This window comes from Mchenga conophoros, linkage group LG18 (genome assembly GCF_057382185.1).
Source record: "Mchenga conophoros isolate Kocher_MC1m ecotype Shallow Benthic linkage group LG18, M_conophoros_male_GT1.1, whole genome shotgun sequence".
Taxonomy (NCBI): domain Eukaryota; kingdom Metazoa; phylum Chordata; class Actinopteri; order Cichliformes; family Cichlidae; genus Mchenga; species Mchenga conophoros.
This window is the reverse complement of record NC_140543.1, coordinates 21,614,856-21,634,041: the sequence shown is the minus strand read 5'-3', so window position 1 is coordinate 21,634,041 and position 19,186 is coordinate 21,614,856. Positions and strand designations below refer to the sequence as shown.

The following is a 19,186-nucleotide window of genomic DNA, read 5'->3' as shown; positions in this document are numbered from 1 at the left end:
GAGTCTATTTCTTACAGGCTGTGGAGCCTCAGAAAGCATTACACAAATCTTGCTTCCCTATGACAAGTGAACTGATAATGAAGTGTTAAACTGACAGAGAGCGCCTTTAAACCAGGCAACCCTTGAGAAACGGCGGCATCAGCTCTGGTGTGCTGCTACTTCTGCATCTTCCACGGCCTCTTTGCCTGCCAGCGAACTTGACGTTGGCTTGATCGTGTTTTTCCTCGGTGCTCTGGAGAGGTTACTAAGTCACAAGCATCCCTCTAATGTCACCGGCACCTCCGGGCTCCAGTTTCCTCCCCGTTGAGCCCATTTAAAAAGTGTGTCAGTCAAAAGCGTCAACTAGAACTGTTACAGTCTCGGCTGGAATCCCCAGCGGTCGATAACGCCGTTACCCTGAGGCAAACTGCTCGTCTCTAATTGCTCTGGTAAGAACCTATAATAAGAGCTCTAAAACGTTGTTGCTAAGATGCAAACCCCTATAAAATGAGTTCTCGTGTTGAGGCGAGCAACCGTAACGCTGCACTGAGGAGGCTGAATCCCTTTACAGTAACATAACCCTGGATTTCCAGCAGCGTGGAACATCTGTCCGCCCGTCTCTCTGCAACGTCGTGCATTTAAAAGTCATTTTCTCCCTTGCTATAGCTGCCATACAGAGAAAAATCCTCGAGCGCATTAGATTCTCATTATTAATTATAGCCCTGTAAACACTCTGATAGAGGAAATGAGGCAGAACGAGGGGAAAACCTTTCCAAGGAGTCAGTGATGTCATCGCTGCAGCAGTACCACCTCTCTCTGCTCAATTACATCTTTCCCTAGGTAGTATTTTTTCACTCATTCCTCTTTTTGCTTACATATTTTCCCTCTCTTTTTCTCCTCCTCTCCCCTCATCTCTTCCCTCCAAATAGCCCCTTTAAACAGTGCTCTTCCTCAGTCCAAGTCCAGAGTCCCTTTCCCTGTGCTGCAGGCTACAGAGTGCAAGTCATTATGATGCATTGTGCGCACAACACCTCAGAGGGAGCATTGGTTGTTTAATCTGCCCTAATAGGGTGGTACTACTCTGTGTAGAGATAATGGTCACAGCTATTAAGCCCCATAAATTCCACTGCAGGCCAGCAAGCATGCATGAAATACTGATGAGGAAGCTTCAGTCTGAATCGGACACGAGTGGCTGCAAAAGGCAAGGTCATGCTTATGACTACAACCATCCGCCGCCTGCAGAATCAAACCCCCGTCGCTCATATGATCGCCTCATCGTCATTACTGCCATTACAGTCATTGCTATACAATCAGCATTATTTAACTCTTAGCATTGTGACATCTTTAATTAATATCGTCATTACCACTGGTTGGCCAGCTTCTGCCACAGCTTCATCTCCATTTGGATCCACTCTTTATATGGTGACGTGGATGAATGCTGACAACTTTATTATGTCAGCCCCCACAGATGCCTCATGACCTTATTTGCATACCAAGCGAGCATACGTCCGCATTGTCGAATACTGAATAATAACAGGGAGGAAATGCAGGTGCATTTGTTTTAATGCTGGAGCACTCAAGGGTTCATAGTAGATTCAATATAGATGAAAGGTTTGCGTACCTGCAGAATGTAAGCAGACACGGGAGTTTTTATGAAACAACATTTTTCCAGGGTAACAGCTTATCCTAAATGAGCTGGCAAGTGGATGACTAATGACTATTTTTAGTCTGGAAAAGCCCTGGGAGAAAATAAAGGGATCTGCTGGAAGTGAAAACATAAGAGTGGCTCTGGAAACTTTCATGACATTTCCTGACAATCAGCATTTTTTAATTCTGATGTTAAAAATGAATGCAAGCTTGTTTTAGCCACTGAAAAAGCAGGATTTTTTGCAATCCACAAGTCAAAATGTCGGTTGTTATCTTAAAATTGGTACAACAACATTTGCTTTACTGGAAGATCCATAAATCTAGAAATAGGCTTCTAGTGTCCTTTCTTTCTTCTTATTTCTCACATTAGAAATAGTAAGTAATAGTAAGTAGTACATGTTGTTCCAGGATCAACATTGCAAGTGACCAATCAGAATGTTTTGACGTCATACTTTTGCGACTTCGGGAAAAACACAAAACTGTATTTAAGCTGCGAGAAACCGCCTCTGTCCGCCAATCAACGGACCCTGACCCTGACTCTAACCCTTTAATAAACGCTAAGCAGAACTGATATTGTCCTTGAAACACTGGAATTTCATAAATGCATGAATGGCTTCGCGCGCCGAAGAATAACTTTAAGTGGCTTCTCAAGGCTCTCTGAAGTTAAAAATTCAGTGACCTGCTGAACAGTTGATCTTTTCTGAGAATTTGCCATTTCTCACATGTAGCATGTCTTGCTCTGGTGCCTGCCAAAATCCAAGCCTGCACCTGCATTTCAAAGACCAAAGGCTTTTGTAAACAAGGATCTGGCTTTGGGCTATAGTGTCACCATTTGTGTGCATGTGTGTTGGTGTTTGAGAGATGGAGGTCATTAGTTTATCAGACAGCCATACCCATCAACCCCTATAGGTTTCTCTTGTTTCACATTAAAAATGTTCTGGAAAATAGTTCTCCTGTGATGAATTCTTTACCTTTTGAATATGGATGGCCTCATAGGAACAGTGGTTTTATGAAAAACACCATGTGCAACCTCAGTGACTAATGACTAAAAAAGAGGAAGCTACCTGTAGGCTATTCACCCTCATACACTGTTTAGTGGATTTGTGCTTAGCTCTGCCAGTATTTGAGGCACTGCAAAGGAAATGCTAAAACCCCACTAAGGATATTAACAGATTTAAATTGTTTGTTTGCAGTAAAATATTAAAAATACACCATTTTAATTGAGTTATGGACTTTTGTGCAATGTAGAACCAACTTTCATTTGCCTGTGTGTTATTAGAAATGAGGTCAGGACAAGAAAGGTTTGGAGCTAAATGAAGAGTTTCGTGGCAAGTTTTAGATTAGAAGACCAAGCTCAAGTATGCACATTGATGCTGGAGTTAGAGCCTGAGACCAGAGCGGAAATAAAGGAAACACCTAGCTTGGGTCTGTCTGTGAAAAAAGTCCACCTACTAAAACCTCAAAAGCTTACTAATTAGCGTGGTATTTGCCCACAAGCAGAAGGATCTACCTTCACTGGCCACTTCATTAGGTACCCTTGTTCGACTGCTCTTTAGAGAGAATATCTAAGCAGACAATCATGGGGCAGCAACTCAGTGCATTTAAGCCTGTAGACATGGTCAAGATGAAACGATGGAGTTCAAACTGAGCATCAGAATGGGGGAGAAAGGTGATTTAAGAGACTATGAATGTAGCGTGGTTGCTGATGGTCTCACAAACTGGTGATTTACTGGGATTCGTCTCTAGGGTTTACAGAGAATGGTCTGAAAAAAGAAAACATTCAGTGAGGGAAAAATGCCCTGTTGATGCCAGAAGTAAGAGGCAAAGACCAGACTGCTTTGAGCTGATAGAAAGCCAGTAATAATTCAAACAACCACTCATTACAACCAAGGTCTGCAAAATCTCTGAAAGCACAACCAATCCAAACTTAAAGCAGATGGGCTACAGCAGTAGAAGATCACACCAGGTGACTAATAACAGGAAACTCAGGCTACAAATCACACAGACTCACCGAAATTGGACAATAGTATGTATACTGGTAAATCATCGCCTGGTCCGATGAGATTCGATCTCTGCCGAAACATTCAGATGGTAGGGTTAGAATTTGGCATAAACAGCATTAAAAGCTGCTTTGTTATTTAGGCTACTGGTAATGCAATGGTGAGGTTTCCTGAAAATCTCATTGAATTCACTGCAGTCAAGTGGCCATCACAGTCACCAGATCTCAATTAATTAGAGCACCTTTGGGATCTCGGGCTCTTGTTCACGAGTGATGGGAAAAGGGAGTGTGAGATCGGATTGGTGCTACGGCTGCAGTGACGAGAACGATGTACGGGGTCCATTGTGGTGAAGAGAGAGCTGAGAGTAAAAGCGAAGCTCTCGATTTACTGGTCGATCTACGTCCTTACCCTCACCCATGGTCACAAGCTGTGGGTAGTGACCAAAAGATCGCGTATACAAGCGGCGGAAATTAGCTTCCTCTTAAGGGTGAGAATTTTGGCCATCCGGGAGGGACTCAGAGTAGAGCTGCTGCTCCTCCACATTAAAAGGAGCCAGCTGAGGTGGTTCAGGCATCTGATATGGATGCCTCCTGGGTGAGGTGTACCTGGCATGTTCCACCGGGAGGAGGCCCCGGAGAGAGATTACACGACACATGCTGGAGAGATTATATCTCTTGGGTGCACTGGGAAAGCCTTGGTGTTCCCCCGGACAAGCTAGAGGAGGTGGCTGGGGAGAGGGAGGTCTGGGCTTTTCTGCTTAGCCTGCTGCCCCGACGATCCAGCCCCAGATAAGCAGAAGAAGACGGATGGATGGACCTTTGGGATGTGGTACAACAGGAGATTTACATCATGGATGTGCAGCTGACAAATCTGCAGCAACTGTGTTTTGCTATCATATCAATATAGCTCGACATCTCTGAAGAATATTTCCAACACTTTGCTGAATCAATAGTTCGAAGAATTAAGGCAGCTCTGAAGGCAAAAAAGGGTCCAACCCAGTACTAGCAAGGTATACCTAATCAAATGCTCAACACTGCACAGTTTGACAGCTACATATCGAATTTCTTTGCTTTGGCTGAGAAAATAAAAAACCTCTAGAGCACATGTGTCAAAGTCAAGGCCCGCGGGCCACATCCGGCTCGGCGTACATTTATATCCGGGCCGCGAGATCATTTTATATAGATTTATTATTATTGTTATGCATGGCCCGGCGATATGAGGTGCTAATAATATACAAACAACAGATCCCATAATGCAGCGTTGCAGCCTCCTTGCTGAACGCTAGGCTAACTGGGAACATTCCCGTGTCAATCAAGTCGAACTTCTGTTATGGCGAAGCTAGCCGCTCACAATGGTGGAGAGAAAAGTTGATTCTGAAAGCAGAGCCTTTCAGCGCCAGTGGGTGACTGAATATATGTTTACAGATATTGGTAAATAAGACACACGGGGTGTCTTATTAGTGGAGCTAATGCGGCTGTAATTAAGGAATTTAATTTAAGACGGCACTACAGACAAAACATCAGGATAAGCTGAAAAACCTAAACGCAGAGCAGAAACTACAGAAAGTAGAAGAGCTAAAGAAGAATCTGACATTTCAGCAGATGTTTTTCACCAGAGCAAAATCACAAAGTGAAGCTGTTGTGAAAGCAAGTTTTATTGTAGCAGAGGAGAGAGCCAAATCAGCCCGTTACCACTCTGAAGAGCTGCATGATGAAGGTGTGCGACGTCTTGTGTCCAGACAAAATGCAGAGTTTGGCAAATATGAGCCTGAGGAGAAATACGATTGCTGATCGGGTTTGTGAGATGGCCACTGATTTAAGAACACAGTTGTGTGAAAGAAGCAAGAACTTTATTGCACACTCTCTTGCTGTGGATGAAAGTGTAGATATGATGGACATTGCACAGCTGGGCATCTTCATCCGTGGTTAAAGTTAAAGTTGATTATTTTTAAGTTTATTTAATCTGGAATAATATTCCTGTCTATTTTTATTCATATTTATGTTTAAAAAACATTGTTTTAGTGTGTTCAATAAATGTTTATCTTGTTTGGCCCACGACCTAAAGTGTGCCTTGAGTTTTGGCCCCCTGTGCAATTGAGTTTGACACCCCCGCTCTAGAGTCTCTAATCTGAAAATACAAGCTACAACCAGCAGAAGAGAAGAGGGAAGAGGCCACCACGTTTCTGCATAAATAAAATGTACAGAATTTATTTTTAATTTTACAGATTTCCAGAGTCTCATGCGTTCATTCACCTAAATCTTTCCAGAGGAGGCAAATATTTTCCTGTTACCGTGGTACATGAATACACTTTTAAATCTAAATCTCACAGAGTAATGTCCTCTCTGTGCACAAAAAGATCTGCTCCCTCTCACAGCCTCTTCCTTTTTATACTAATCAAATTTGTATTTTGGCTTTGTATTTGGCGAGCTTACAAAAAACCATTAAAACCCCCCCAAAACATTTCAGAAACAAGACATAAATTCTAAAAAAAATGTTGCTCCATTTAATGATATAACTTTAATTCATTTCTTATTCGCATTATTTTTCAATCTTTTCATGCTACTGCAACTTGCGGATTCACTGAGGGCACAGCGGTTTTTCTGATTGTAGCCTCATGTAACTAAAATATTAGGTCTACTTAAGGAGCAGGAATTAGAGCTAAAAGTCGCTGGGCTATGTGAGAGTCTTATTACCACAAAGTGATGAGAAGTATTTAGCAGGCAGAGACCCCGCTGAGAAGAATTAAACTTTAATCCTCACTTCCAGTGTTTTAGCGATCATACACATTGAAGTGAAGCGAAAAACAGGCCGCTGGTTGGTGACAGTCAAGTCACGCTTACTTAAGCTGCACCTTAATGCAGAATGAACATAATCCAAATTTGATGCATGAAACTTGCTTAAAATTTCTCACATGCAGCACGAACAGTACAGAGGGGGATTTTTTTTCATGCACCTTCTAAAGAACAGAATCCTACCTGTAGACCATGCTGGCACAAGGTTGGGGAGATGCCTGGAAAAAATGATTTTGTACATGAAGAAGATCCTCTAAGGTGCGCTGCTCTTGAGGTCTGTGGTCTTCAAGAGCTCCTGCAGGACAGCTGTTGAGGCTCGAGAAGTGCACCCGGGTTCCTGCCCCCTGCCTCTGCTGGATGGAACTGGAGCAGCGATCCAGCCTCGGCCCCCCTCTTTGCCTGGGCACAGGGATCTCACTGCAGGCTGCCTTCAGATACATGTTTAGATCAGACTTGTGTCACACAGGCCGATTGGATGCTTTCTTTTGCTCGCAAATCTCTTTCAATATATTTAGGCGTATGGTGTACTTACATCTCCATGTAAGTACATTGCAATGGCGCTCATGCGGGACAACAGAAGATATCCGTATTTGTTTGCTGAAGAGTTTTTGGCATGCCAAAGGCTAACGTTGCGATAGAGACTAATACCCTGACACAATTTCCATAGATGTTGCCTATCAAACAAGAACATGTGTGCTTGGAAGATCAGACAAGCACACAAACAGTATCAAGAGGAGACAAGAGGGGAGAGGGGGTCAGAAACATAACTCTGAGCCATGCCTGTGATGTCAACTTTATTCTTAGACTGACCGACAAATTAAAGGACAAAGACAGCTTTTGTTTGAGCTCTTGGCCGCGGTGAGAGAAACCCGCTAGTCTGTGAGGCGAGCCGAACAAAGCCACGGGGATATTTCTGTCTGCCCGTCAGAAATATCTTCCTGATACATCTGTTACATGTACAGCCAATTCAAGCTGCAGCCGCGAACAAGACCTGGCCCACCTAGTCTACTCCGGTACTTAAAGTCCTTCAAAGCAAAGGATGACAGACAGGTATGAGTTTGATCATGGTGAACACACATATTACACTGTCTTATCAAGAGGCAACTTCACATGAAGGTAAGAGTAATGGACCCTGCTATTGTTACTAGTGCAATGTTGGTAAGGTGATAATGAGTTAGCTCTAGAAGTGTCCAAAGGTACATTCAGGGGATGCCAAACCCAAAAAAGCATGGCTATCATGTTTCGAGAACTATCTGCACCACTAAAGGCACTCAGTATTTTTTACAGATACAAATGTAATGTTTTTTATGACCCACGCTTATGGTTTCTAATGATATCAGCTAATATTCAAGAATTATTGAAGCTTGGAAAGACACCAAGCTTACTGCCATTATTTGTGCCGCACTGCATTTGAACACGCCATGATTTTCTAATATAATAGAGTAACATAGGAAGGAAGCACACGAGGCCAATAAAATGTAATTTCCCAGTTGTGGCCACAGAGATATCTGCAGTGTTGGGAAGGTTACTTTTAAAATGTATTCCACTACAGATTACAGAATACATGCCCCAAAATGTATTTTGTAACATATTCCGTTACGTTACTCAATGAGAGTAACGTATTCTGAATACTTTGGATTACTTAATATATTATCATGCTTTTTTACAACTACATGAATGTACTATTGCTGTGTGATTTATTACTATTACTGAAGGTTACTCGCCATAATACCAACTAGATTTTTAAATCTTAATATAAAATGAGTAACAGTAGGTGGACATTAGGTAAGGCTGCACTTTTTGCAGTCATCTCGTATAGAAAAGTATTCGGCGCGTATATAAAACAGGTCCGCGGCTCCGAACCGTAGTAAAGTGACCTCTGGCTAATGCGTCGGTTCTGTGTCGGGCTCGTAGCCGAAAACTAGCTTTACTTTGTTGTCTGGGTCAACTTTGCTAGTGAGAGACAGAGAGAGGCGTTGAAAGGCTGCTCCAGCGAAACTTATTGTTTCGGGGGAAAACACGAACACAGCGTACAGTCGAGTCTTAATAGATTACTTAAAACTGGGCTCGTCAGGCACTCTTCTTGGCTGCAGTGGTTATTATTACATTTACATGCTTCCAGCTCCCGTTTCTGCTCGTTGACAGCTCGTACTTTTCCACTTTTTCTCCCTCCCTCGCTCACAGACACATAACGGTTATGGCAGTCCATTCTCCCTACAGCACGGACTACACTGCCCATGAGGCTACATTCTTTAGGGCTATGCCTGTAACACTCTGCCTATAGCCTTCATATTAAATCATTTTTAAAAAATAAATTCTTCACGTCATTATGAGAGGCGAGATTGAGACACAGGCATTTGAGCCTCTTAATGTGTGTTTTGTTTGGGTTTCCACCAGCGTGGAATTACCAAAAATAGAGATGACATAGCCTAACATATGAAACAGGAGAAGACCGCCATGTAATCCCTTTACTTCAGCAAAGTAACTGTATTCTGAATACCACCTTTTAACGGAATACAGTTACTCATATTTTGTATTTTAATCACGTAACGGCGGTACATGTATTCCGTCACTCCCAACACTGGATATCTGTTAAGCAAAACCATACAAAACCGTATTTATTATTCAGGACTCTATCATTAGATTACTTGCTAGACTCCTCTCTTTTTTTATATGACTTGAAAAACCTTGAATTCATGTATTTTATTATTATTAGAGATGTTTTCATGTAACCTGATTTTTTGTTTTTAAAATTCACTTTTTTTTCTCCTGAAAACTCTTTTTTTAGATTAGACACCCCTCATTTAATAAACCTCGTTAGGCCCCTGTAGGAGGGCTGAGGAACAACATGAAACACATCCATCTTCCCCAAATCCCCAAGCAGCCAAAAGAGCAAATTGATAAAGTGAATAGGTCTTGTATTTATTATTCATCAGTTTCACAAATACAGGAGTATAAATTAATGTGGTGGAGAGCCAAGGCCGGAAAAAATCTGTCTTTTTTTTTTTGGTTGTTCTCATTAGGGTTTGCCACAGCAGATCATTTGCCTCCGTAGCGCTCGAGCATCCTCTTCTGTCATACCAACCCTCGACATGTCCTCCTTCAGTGGTCTTCCTCTTTTCCTCCTGCCTGGCAGCTCCATATTCTGCATCTTATGTCCCGCCTCTGCACATGTCCAAGCTGCTCTAACTTCCTGTCTAAATGGCTCAGCCTGAAGTGTCCTTCTGACACATTTATTTCTAATTCTGACCATCCTGCTCGAAAAACAAAAACCTTAACATCTTCCACTCTGCTCTCTCCAGCGCCATCTCTCTCCAGCTCTTGTGTTTTGTCAGGGCCATCGTCTCCAAACCATGCATCGCAGCGAGTCTCGCTACCATTTTTAAACCTTCTCTTTCACTCTTGCTGCTATCTTATGTTAACCCGACACTTCGTCTCCACCCTGCCTGCACTCCCTTCGCTGCTTTTGATGGTTGACCCTCTACTCTTTGCATTGCTATTGTTAGAATGAGAGAAGTAGAGGCTCTCCCTCATTCACTCACAAGTATTCTCTCTCGCTTCTATTGACTTTCATTCCTCTTCTCTCCAGAGCATACCTCCACCTCTCCAGGCTCTCTTCACATCACAATGTCATCTGCAAATGACGTCTAAAGAGACTCCTGCCTGACCTCCTCTGTTAAACTGTTAAACAGTCCATCACCACTCCAAACAAGAAAGGGATCAGAGCTGATTCCTCAACTTACTCCAACTTGAACCCACCTGTCTTTCCTACTGCACACCTCACCACTCTCTTGATGCCCTGCTCCCCCCGCAGGCACTTCTGTGCCAGTCCTGACTTCCTCATGCAGTACCCCATTTCCTCCTTTATCACTATCAGGTGTTTTACTTAGATCCACAGTGCAACTTTTTATGACTTTCTTTATACTTCTCCAGAAATCCAAACCGAGATTACTTAATCAAAATAAACAGACCAAAATACAACAACTTGCCTCTTTAGTCAGGATAAACAAGAGAAAACTATTCAAAAGAAATGGCAGCTCACTCATTTAAACACAAAGCCTGCAGGAGATGCTACAAATAAACACGGGTCTGGCTTATAGAGGATGGAGAAGCAGACAATCTTCAGTTTAGGTGATAGTCGTCTTGTTTTCTTACATGGTGAGGACTTGAGCCAAGACTTCACCATGTAAGGAACCACATTCTGAGCTGTACCTGAGCCACATCAGTCACAGCCAGGCACCCACACATCCTAATTACCATATTCAGCCTGACACTATGCAGACCTCCCTGCCCTCTCATCATAGCTTTAAAATGTGGCTAGGGACAGTGAAATGTGCTAAATTTATGTACAATGATAATTCTGGTCTCATGCAGTTCAGAAGTTGTGATTGGCTTGTCAGATTAAATAGGGGGTCTCACACATTACAGTGCTGCAAAAAGACTGGGCGTTCAAAGCTGCTTCTGCTTGCAGGCAAGCCATAAAGGAGGGTCATTCTTCTTCTGAGCTGTATAACATACAACATGTGCTATTTTTGTCCTGTATCTGGGAAATTTCTGAAAAACATCAACATCTATTTGTTGGACTGAGACTGTTTAAGGTCATGAATCCTACTGACTTTGGAGAATGACTAACTTTACTCTGATTTTTGTTTCAGGGCCACCACGAGGTTGACATTTTTGGCTTCAGGTTAAAACATTTTGACCAGTCATATTCCACAGCATTTGGGTCTCATAGCCATGGTGTCCTAAGTATAAGGAAGGATGGAATTTATGGATCCCAAACGGTAGACAGAGTGTTTAGAGTGCTGCTAGATGTGTTTTATAGTCGTAACAGTCACAAGAACAAGTATCTACACTGCAATACAATATATGCGAGGCTTCTCTATCACTGCCTTCTCTTTTGCAGTTAACTGTATGTGACTGCCCTCTTGTGGAACTGCAAGGTCCATGTAAAAAAAAAAAAAAAACACCGACAAACACCGACAAAAAACAAAACAAAAATCCCGTTAATGTCTGCTTATCAAAGCTGAAGAGGTTGAAGTAATGAAAAATACTCATCATCATACTCTCATCAAGAAAACAAGAAAAACAACATAAAACATATCACACACACACACACACTAACCAATAGACACGTGCATCAGTCATCCGGAAGCTGCCACATATGAGGATGCCTTCAGGGGCTGAAAATGGAGATAAGGTGTGCTGGATGAATGTGGGGGAGCTGAGAGCACCTCTGCGTCTGCTATGTCCTCCCACTCAGTGTGCAGTGCGAGAGGCAGACACAGAGCATTTAGTCTATTTCAGTCCCCAGAAATGTGAGGCCTTTTCTTCACTGTTCCCTCCAAGACCAGAGTGACTCATCCACGCTTGTACACAATCAGACTTCCGCAGGCGGCGAGGCAACGATTCCAGAGCAAGCAGACCCACTAAATGGATTACGATTATCAGTCACATGCAAATGACTTAACCTGCTGTCAAAGAATGCAAAGGTGCTTTGTTTTAACTTTACACATACTTTATTTACAGAGAGCAATATAGTGTATGTGCAAAGGGAAACATAAAACACACAAAAGCATCAGCAACAACAGCACTCAGAGAGCACAACTCCTCCCACAGGGCAAGGGTGATATAACTTTTAATGTTTTATTACAACATGCTGATATCAGCCTATTTTCATAACAACACCTGACCTTTGACCTATGACCTTAAAAAATACACAGTTTTAGTATGTAATGCTTTATCTTTACCCCTATGATTGGCTATAATCCTTGGCTTCTATAATCTGGAAAAACCTGAAATTTTACGATGTTTTCATGGAGTTTGTGATTTTGCTAAACTTTATGGCATCATTGTGACGTCATACTGCGTCATATTGAAAAAATAAAGTGTGTTTTACAGCTCTCTTTATGTCCTTTCATTTGAGATATTATATTTGATATGGTTTGTTGTTTTTCAAGATTAACTTTGACTTTTGGGGGCTAACAATGAAGATCAATGTCAAATGCTTAGCCAACCTAGGTACTCATGCCCCCCCCCCAAGGTCTAGTATATTTTGGTGAAGTTTGAAGATGATCCATAAAAAACTGTGGGTACATTTGGTGTGACCTGGACCCACATTTCACTAAAAGTAAATGAGGTCAGGCTGTTATTGGTGTCTACCATCACACAAAATTTGAACATGATATGCTGAAAACTGTGGACGTTAGACTGCAGGACAGACAAACTAACAGAACTGACTAAATTGTTCCTCCCTTCTGGGGGAGAATGAATTAAAAGGAAGAAACAGGTAAGGAAACTTGCTTCTGCACATGCCGTTGCACACGCTAAAGCAAAACAGGTCTGCAAGAATACAATCAGGGTCCAGAGGCTTGCTTTATTAGCTGCCATGACTGCTGTCCTTTTAAAATATTTAGACTGGTATAATGCTAATCTGAGTCACCCGGTAGACACAACAGAAGAGAATAAACTGCCCTATTTGAAAGGATCTGCTTAAGATGTATCTGTATTCATGGAGTGTTTCATTTTTTATGCAGTCCCTAATTTTATTTACTACGTTATGTTATTTATTCATAAAGCATCGCTGTATATCTGGATAGTTTGAAAAGGCTTATAAATTCAAATAATATCCTCTAATATAATATTTTTTGAAGGATCCTGAGCCAAGATAAGTGTGTATGAAGTTATCAAAGTAAAAAAATGCACAGAGAATGGCTTTTGCTTTGACTGTTTGCCTGTGGCAAGTTTCCAGCAACAATGAGATAGCTTTGCTGTAAACTTATCAGACAAGATGTCACAGATCTAAAGTTACTAATGTAAATAGTAGTGGACCAAGTAAAGAGCCCTGAAGGACCCCTGTAGAATAATGCTATTACATTATTATTAATATTTTTATTCAGTATAACAATCTGTCAAAACTAATAAACAAAGCATATTGAATTTATAGACTGAAATGCAGAATAGCTTTTTGAGCTTCTCTGGATTCAAAACATCCCCATTAGGCCAGCTGTCCTCTCATTGGCTGCCTCTTGCAAACAGAAACTTTGAATAACAGGTTGGTGTAATGTCTGCACTCACAGACCTCATTAATTGACTTTAGCCTTGTTTAAAATAGGCACTGAACATCATAGATTTAAAATTTAGAGTTAAATATTACTTCTGAATCACAGCAATGACAAAAAATAGTCAAATATATCATTTTGAGGTATTTCAGTACTAAAAAACTAAAATTAACTTCTGGCTTTGTTTTTGTTTTAAATTCTGCTCAAAGGAGGATCGCCATTACTCATAGAGTGGTGATCACGATATCTCAATAGATGCTAGAGAAGGAGATGTCCCACAGGATGCCATGCAAAGTGTACTCATGGTGGGATCTCAGCTTAAGTACAGAGTCTGTTTCTCTCAATACAAGACATTAAACTGAGGAAGTCTTTTTTTTCTTTTGAAAAATAACATGGAGTCCTTAAGAGATAAGCAATAACTCTTTATTGTCATTACAGTCATACCAAGTACAATAGTACAACGAAATTGGAAACTGTCCTGTGTCTGCACTATGCACAACACAACACAACACAACACAGTTACTTAACTTAATAAAAAAATAAAAAGAATGAGTGCATGTTTTTATTGCACATTGTTATTATTATTGTTGTTGTTGTAATTGTTATTAAAAAGTCCAGGGAGGTAGCCAATCGGGTCAGCATTGATTAGGTCTATTGTCCTGTTGTAAAAGCTGTCCTTGAGTCTGTTTGTCCGCGACCTGAGCAGCCTGAATCTCCTGCCAGATGGCAGCAGCTTAAACGCCCGGTGTCCTGTGTGTGTACAGTCCTGTAGGATGCTGTGTGGCCTCTTGAGACAGCAACTGCTGTACAGGTCCTTCAGGGAGGGAAGAGGATGTCCAGTGACCTTCTGGGCTATATTGATAACCCTCTGAAGTCTCTTTATGTGTGCCGTGGTGCAGCTGGAGAACCACGCACAGATGCAGTATGTCAGCACACTTTCAATGGAGTAAAGGTAGAAGACAATCAGCAGCTCCTTCTTCAGGTCCATTTTTCTGAGGAGTCTCAGAAAATGGAGACACTGTTGGGCCTTCTTGAAAACCGCCGAGGTGCTCCATTGGAGGTCTGTGTCTATGTGTACATCCAGGAACTTGAAGCTGGACACCCTTTCCACACACTCCCCGTTGATTCTGGCAGGCTGCAGCTCAGACTTTCTCCTTTTGAAGTCGACTACCAGCTCTTTTGTCTTGGTGATATTAAGGTCCAGGTTGTTGTCTGCGCACCGATCCGACAGCCTCTGAACCTCAGCTCTCTTTGCCGTCTCGTTTTGTTTTCCCGCAGAAATGAGCCCCAACAACAGACACTTTTGAACAACAGATTTGTCAGTGCACGCCATTTAACTTTCAAACCTTTTCAAATGATTCTGTGATAAACTGAAGTCTCCATCTTACTTTCATCCCTTGCTGAGCTGTAATCACTCCTTTGTAACTTCTGCAGTGTTAAGCATAAGAATACCTACATGAAACGTTTTATTTGAACTGACTTTTCTAGGGTTTCTCAGCTCTTTCTCGGCTATACAGGGCTGCCCTCTTGTGGACATACTGGACACAGCTTCAGTATTCACCTTCACATCCTCGTTTCAAACTGTAAGAGTCTAAAGCCTCATTTGACGCATCTGTAAATATTTATTGATATAGATTTAAAAGAAATAAATATTCAGCACTGAAGTCACCGTGATTAGCTGAAACATTCATGCATCACTGGCAATATGAAATGGACCGAAAATGGAGATAAGACGTGCTGGATGAATGTGGGGGAGCTGAGAGCACCTCTGTGTCTGCTATGTCCTCCCACTCAGTACTCAGTGTGAGAGACACAGAGCATTTAGTCTATTTCAGTCCCCAGAAATGTGAGGCCTTTTCTTCACTGTTCCCTCCAAGACCAGAGTGACTCATCCACACTTGTACGCAATCAGACTTCTGCAAGCAGTCAGGCAAAAAGGAAAATAAAAATTAACTACTCAGTGGGACATGAGGCAGTTAATCAATAATCTGATCTGCACAGGTCATGTTTTACTATTTGTTGATGCCGTCATGAAAACATTTCGGTATCACTGTTTTATCTCGCTGTCCTTTCACATCTTTCATTTGGCAGACCAATCACGTGGAAACTGTTTGATACTTTACGAAAAAGACCCTCAGTGTATTATATTCTTCAACATTACTCATGACTTGTTCACGTTTGCCTGCTGTTCATATTCTGAAGTACGTCCTTATTAGTCATGACACAAAACACAGCACAGGTTGGCTGTGGTTCAGTAGGGAGAGAAGTTCATCCATTTCATGTAATAAGATTTCCAATGTCTTTAAAAAGGAGCTGAGCCCCTGTTCGCCTCAGATGCACTCATTAATGTGTGTGATACTGTAAATAAACAGTAATACATACAGTATTAACAGATATAGACCACCTGTCATTACAATAAGAAAGCAACTATTTTATAACTCCCATACAAACCTAAAAATGATTGAATGCATGTTTTTCTACCCATATTTAAGCCCACTGGACGTCTCAGAGTCAGAATTCAATCAAGCAAAAAGCAAAAATAATAATTTTCTTCACTGAAAACAGTGAAGAAAATTATTATTTTTCATTAGGATGCTGAATTTGCTGCTTTTTTTTGTAAAATAATAAAATTGGAAATTCATGCATGGCAAACAAGAATATATTTTAATACTAAAAAAAGTCATTTTGATTAAAGAGCTTGTGCACACTGGTGGATTAATCTTTACAGAAACATAAAAACAATTTCTGTAATAACCAAAACTGTTAATAGAGCAGCTGTGGCATAAAGTTTTAACACTGTACATAAAAGGCCAGTTTCCAAACATTACAATGTGTTAATACTATGTGGTGGTGTCTATATGGCTGTAAATGTAAGTGACACCAACATCTGTTATAATGATTTAAGAAAAACAATTAAATGTTGTCTAGCTTGTCAGTAAGCTTAGTGATTTGCTGATATGCACATCCTGATTGCGAACTTGTGTAAGGAAATCCTGTTGTTTACTTGTAAAAGCCTAATAAAAAATAACCTTTGATACAACACAATAAAAGATATGACAAAGATGATGATGTGTTTTTTTGTTTTCAGAAAATAAACAAGGTTACTTCCTTTTAGTGTATGCTATATAATGCCTTGTAGGGAGAGGCACTGACAGCATATCCCGAGAAACAGAACGAGTGAAATGATGAAGACCTTACTGACTGTGTTAACCGTCTCCCTGTTCTACCTGTGTGTGGCTGAGGTAAGTCAGCTGGACGGCCAAGCAGGAGAAGCCAATCCAACTGAGAGTCCTGTCATCAATGCAGCTTGTTCAGCAGGGAATGAGAAAAACTACATCCAACTTGCTTTAATGTTAAAAGAACTGGAGGCCAAGCTGAAGGACACTGAGAAGCAGTTTGAGAAAAAGTTGGCGAATCTGAGGTCAGAGATCCAAGGTAAGATCATACTGCACAGCTATTTCATTAATTCCATGTTTTCCATTTTAATAATGTCTTATTTTCACGCTACACCACAAGGCAGTCGAGTGGCATTTGGTGCATCCATCAGTAATGTTGGAAATATTGGACCATTCAATACAGAGATCACACTGCTCTACAGGAATGTCTACTTTAACTCAGGCTCTTTCAACCCTGCAACGGGTAAACTTACCATAATTATATGTATTTGTACACATGGGTTTATTTGTTAGTTTTGCAGTATTTGTACTGCATTTCACTACCACTGCTCTTCTTAATGCCTTATAAGTTGTAACTGTGTCCATCATCTCCAGGTATTTTCACTGCTCCGGTCAGAGGAGTTTATTACTTCAGCTTCTCTGGTCATAATATATCATCTAGACCGATGGGGCTGCGTCTGATGAAGAATGGAGAGCAGATGGTGACAGTGTACAACCATGCTGCTGGAAATCGCTATGAGACAGCCACCAATGGCATGACTCTGCAGCTGGCTGCAGGAGACCAGGTGTACATGAGGCTCCGTGCAAACACCTGGATTTATGATAATAACAACAACCACAGCACCTTCATTGGCCATTTGTTATTCCCTCTGTGACTAAGATGAAGTTCAGACAAGCATAGTTGAAAAGTCATATATGAGTGAGGAGAAAAACCTTAAAACATTTTGTTTTTTATTAGTGAAGGTGTGGAGAGAAGTCTATTTCAATACAGCTAAAAATAACACATTTTTAAAAATGAATAGTTTTGTATCTTCAGCTTTAAAATGTATTACTAGCTATTGTGAGACAACCCCCCCCCCCCCAAACAACAACTGAGGTATAAATATGAATTAGTGTATAGTAGGTGTAAAATATTGTATTTCACTGGTGAAATTAACATTTTTTTCTCAATAAAATCATTTTGACTAAAGTGTGTTTTTTTTAAATTAAATGATCAATGGTACTCCGAGGGAGCTTGCCTCTTATCAGTCTCTGGCCCACACTAAAGCAAACAAGACAACAAGACCACCACCAGGGTCCCAAGGCCTGTTTTATTATCCACCGTGACTGGCATCCTTTTGAAATATTTATACTGGTATGATGGTGCTCTGAGTTGCTCGCCAGACACAACAGGAGAGAGTCAACCCAACCAAACAAAACATAGCCCCCACTCATTTAAAATAATCTGCTGAAAATGTATCTGTATTCATGGAGTGTTTTATTTTTCATAAGAAAAATAATGTTATTTACACCTGTTATTTGTTATTTATTAATTTTTTTCCCAAATTACCCTGAAGATATTTTAAAAACACTGCTGCACAACTGGATCATTTGAAAAGCCTTATAAAAGCAAGATTATTAATAAATAATATCGTGGAGTCTAATATTTTTTGAAGGATTGTGTATGGGGTGCCTTTTGTAAAGTGAAACATGTTGAAATTAACAGCAACATTTTTCCACATTTAGCTCAAAACCTTACAACAACATGTTTTTTCAAATCTCCAAAAGTTGATTCTGTTCATCTGGATGTAACGTTTTCAGTGGGAGAAACGTTTCATCATTCATCCAAGTGACTTCTTCAGTCTCAGCTGACTGCAGGTTTCCCCAATCTTATAAACAGTACATTTGCATAATGACTGAAACCAGCCCACTGAAGGAACAATGGGCTGGGAGGTCAGTTCCTTCAAAATATTTGTGCAAATTCTCATGAACATTGATCAACAACCACTGATCAAAGACCATTGATCAATGGCCATGAGTACCATTCACAGAGAGTTGGGGAATGGCTGCAATCACAGCATTGTAAGATGGCGAAAGATGTACCCTTAGGTCCACTCCTCGATTCAGAGATGGACTTTCCCCTTTCACGTAAATGGCTTCCTTGACTCCGTGTTCAAACCAGCGTTCCTCCCTGTCCCGGATGTGTACATCCTCATCATTCTAGCTATGTAGACTATTTCCAAGAGAAAACAAAAAAACGACCCAATGAGGTCTTTTAAGATAACTGACAGACAGGGAAGTCCTGGTCTTGTTAGGAAAGATAACACCTATGCTATACATTGAATGGTGCAGCTCTCATTTTAGAAATTTGGCTCATTTATTAACCTCCCACAATGTGACTATTCAAAGTTGGGACCAGGAAGCAGAGGTGCAGTCTCACGTGCCTCTCTGCAGCTTCCCTCCTCCTGTCATCTCCCTAAAACCCAAAAGACTGACAAAAAACAAAGTATTGTGGCGAGCTCAGAAAAGGAGTCGTTTGGTCTTGCTTCCGT

At 41.1% G+C, this 19,186-nt stretch overlaps 2 protein-coding genes across 2 annotated transcripts in view; one reads left to right on the top strand and one right to left on the bottom strand.

Moving 5' to 3' along the window:
• Positions 1 to 7,109, bottom strand: part of kcnab1b (potassium voltage-gated channel subfamily A regulatory beta subunit 1b) — a 43,848-nt gene extending 36,739 nt beyond the window's left edge. Inside the window, exons 1-2 of the mRNA XM_085253797.1 lie at positions 6,951 to 7,109; positions 6,602 to 6,846 (exon numbers count right to left, since the gene is read on the bottom strand). Of these exons, the coding sequence (XP_085109923.1) occupies positions 6,602 to 6,846; positions 6,951 to 7,109 (404 nt within the window). The remainder of the gene's footprint in view (positions 1 to 6,601; positions 6,847 to 6,950) is intronic.
• Positions 7,110 to 16,664: 9,555 nt separating this feature from the next.
• LOC146553696 (complement C1q-like protein 2) lies at positions 16,665 to 17,530 on the top strand. The gene is made up of 3 exons (XM_085255926.1): positions 16,665 to 16,914; positions 16,996 to 17,118; positions 17,250 to 17,530. The coding sequence occupies exons 1-3, from the start codon at positions 16,665 to 16,667 to the stop codon at positions 17,528 to 17,530; spliced, it is 654 nt and encodes a 217-aa protein (XP_085112052.1).
• Positions 17,531 to 19,186: the final 1,656 nt, after the last annotated feature.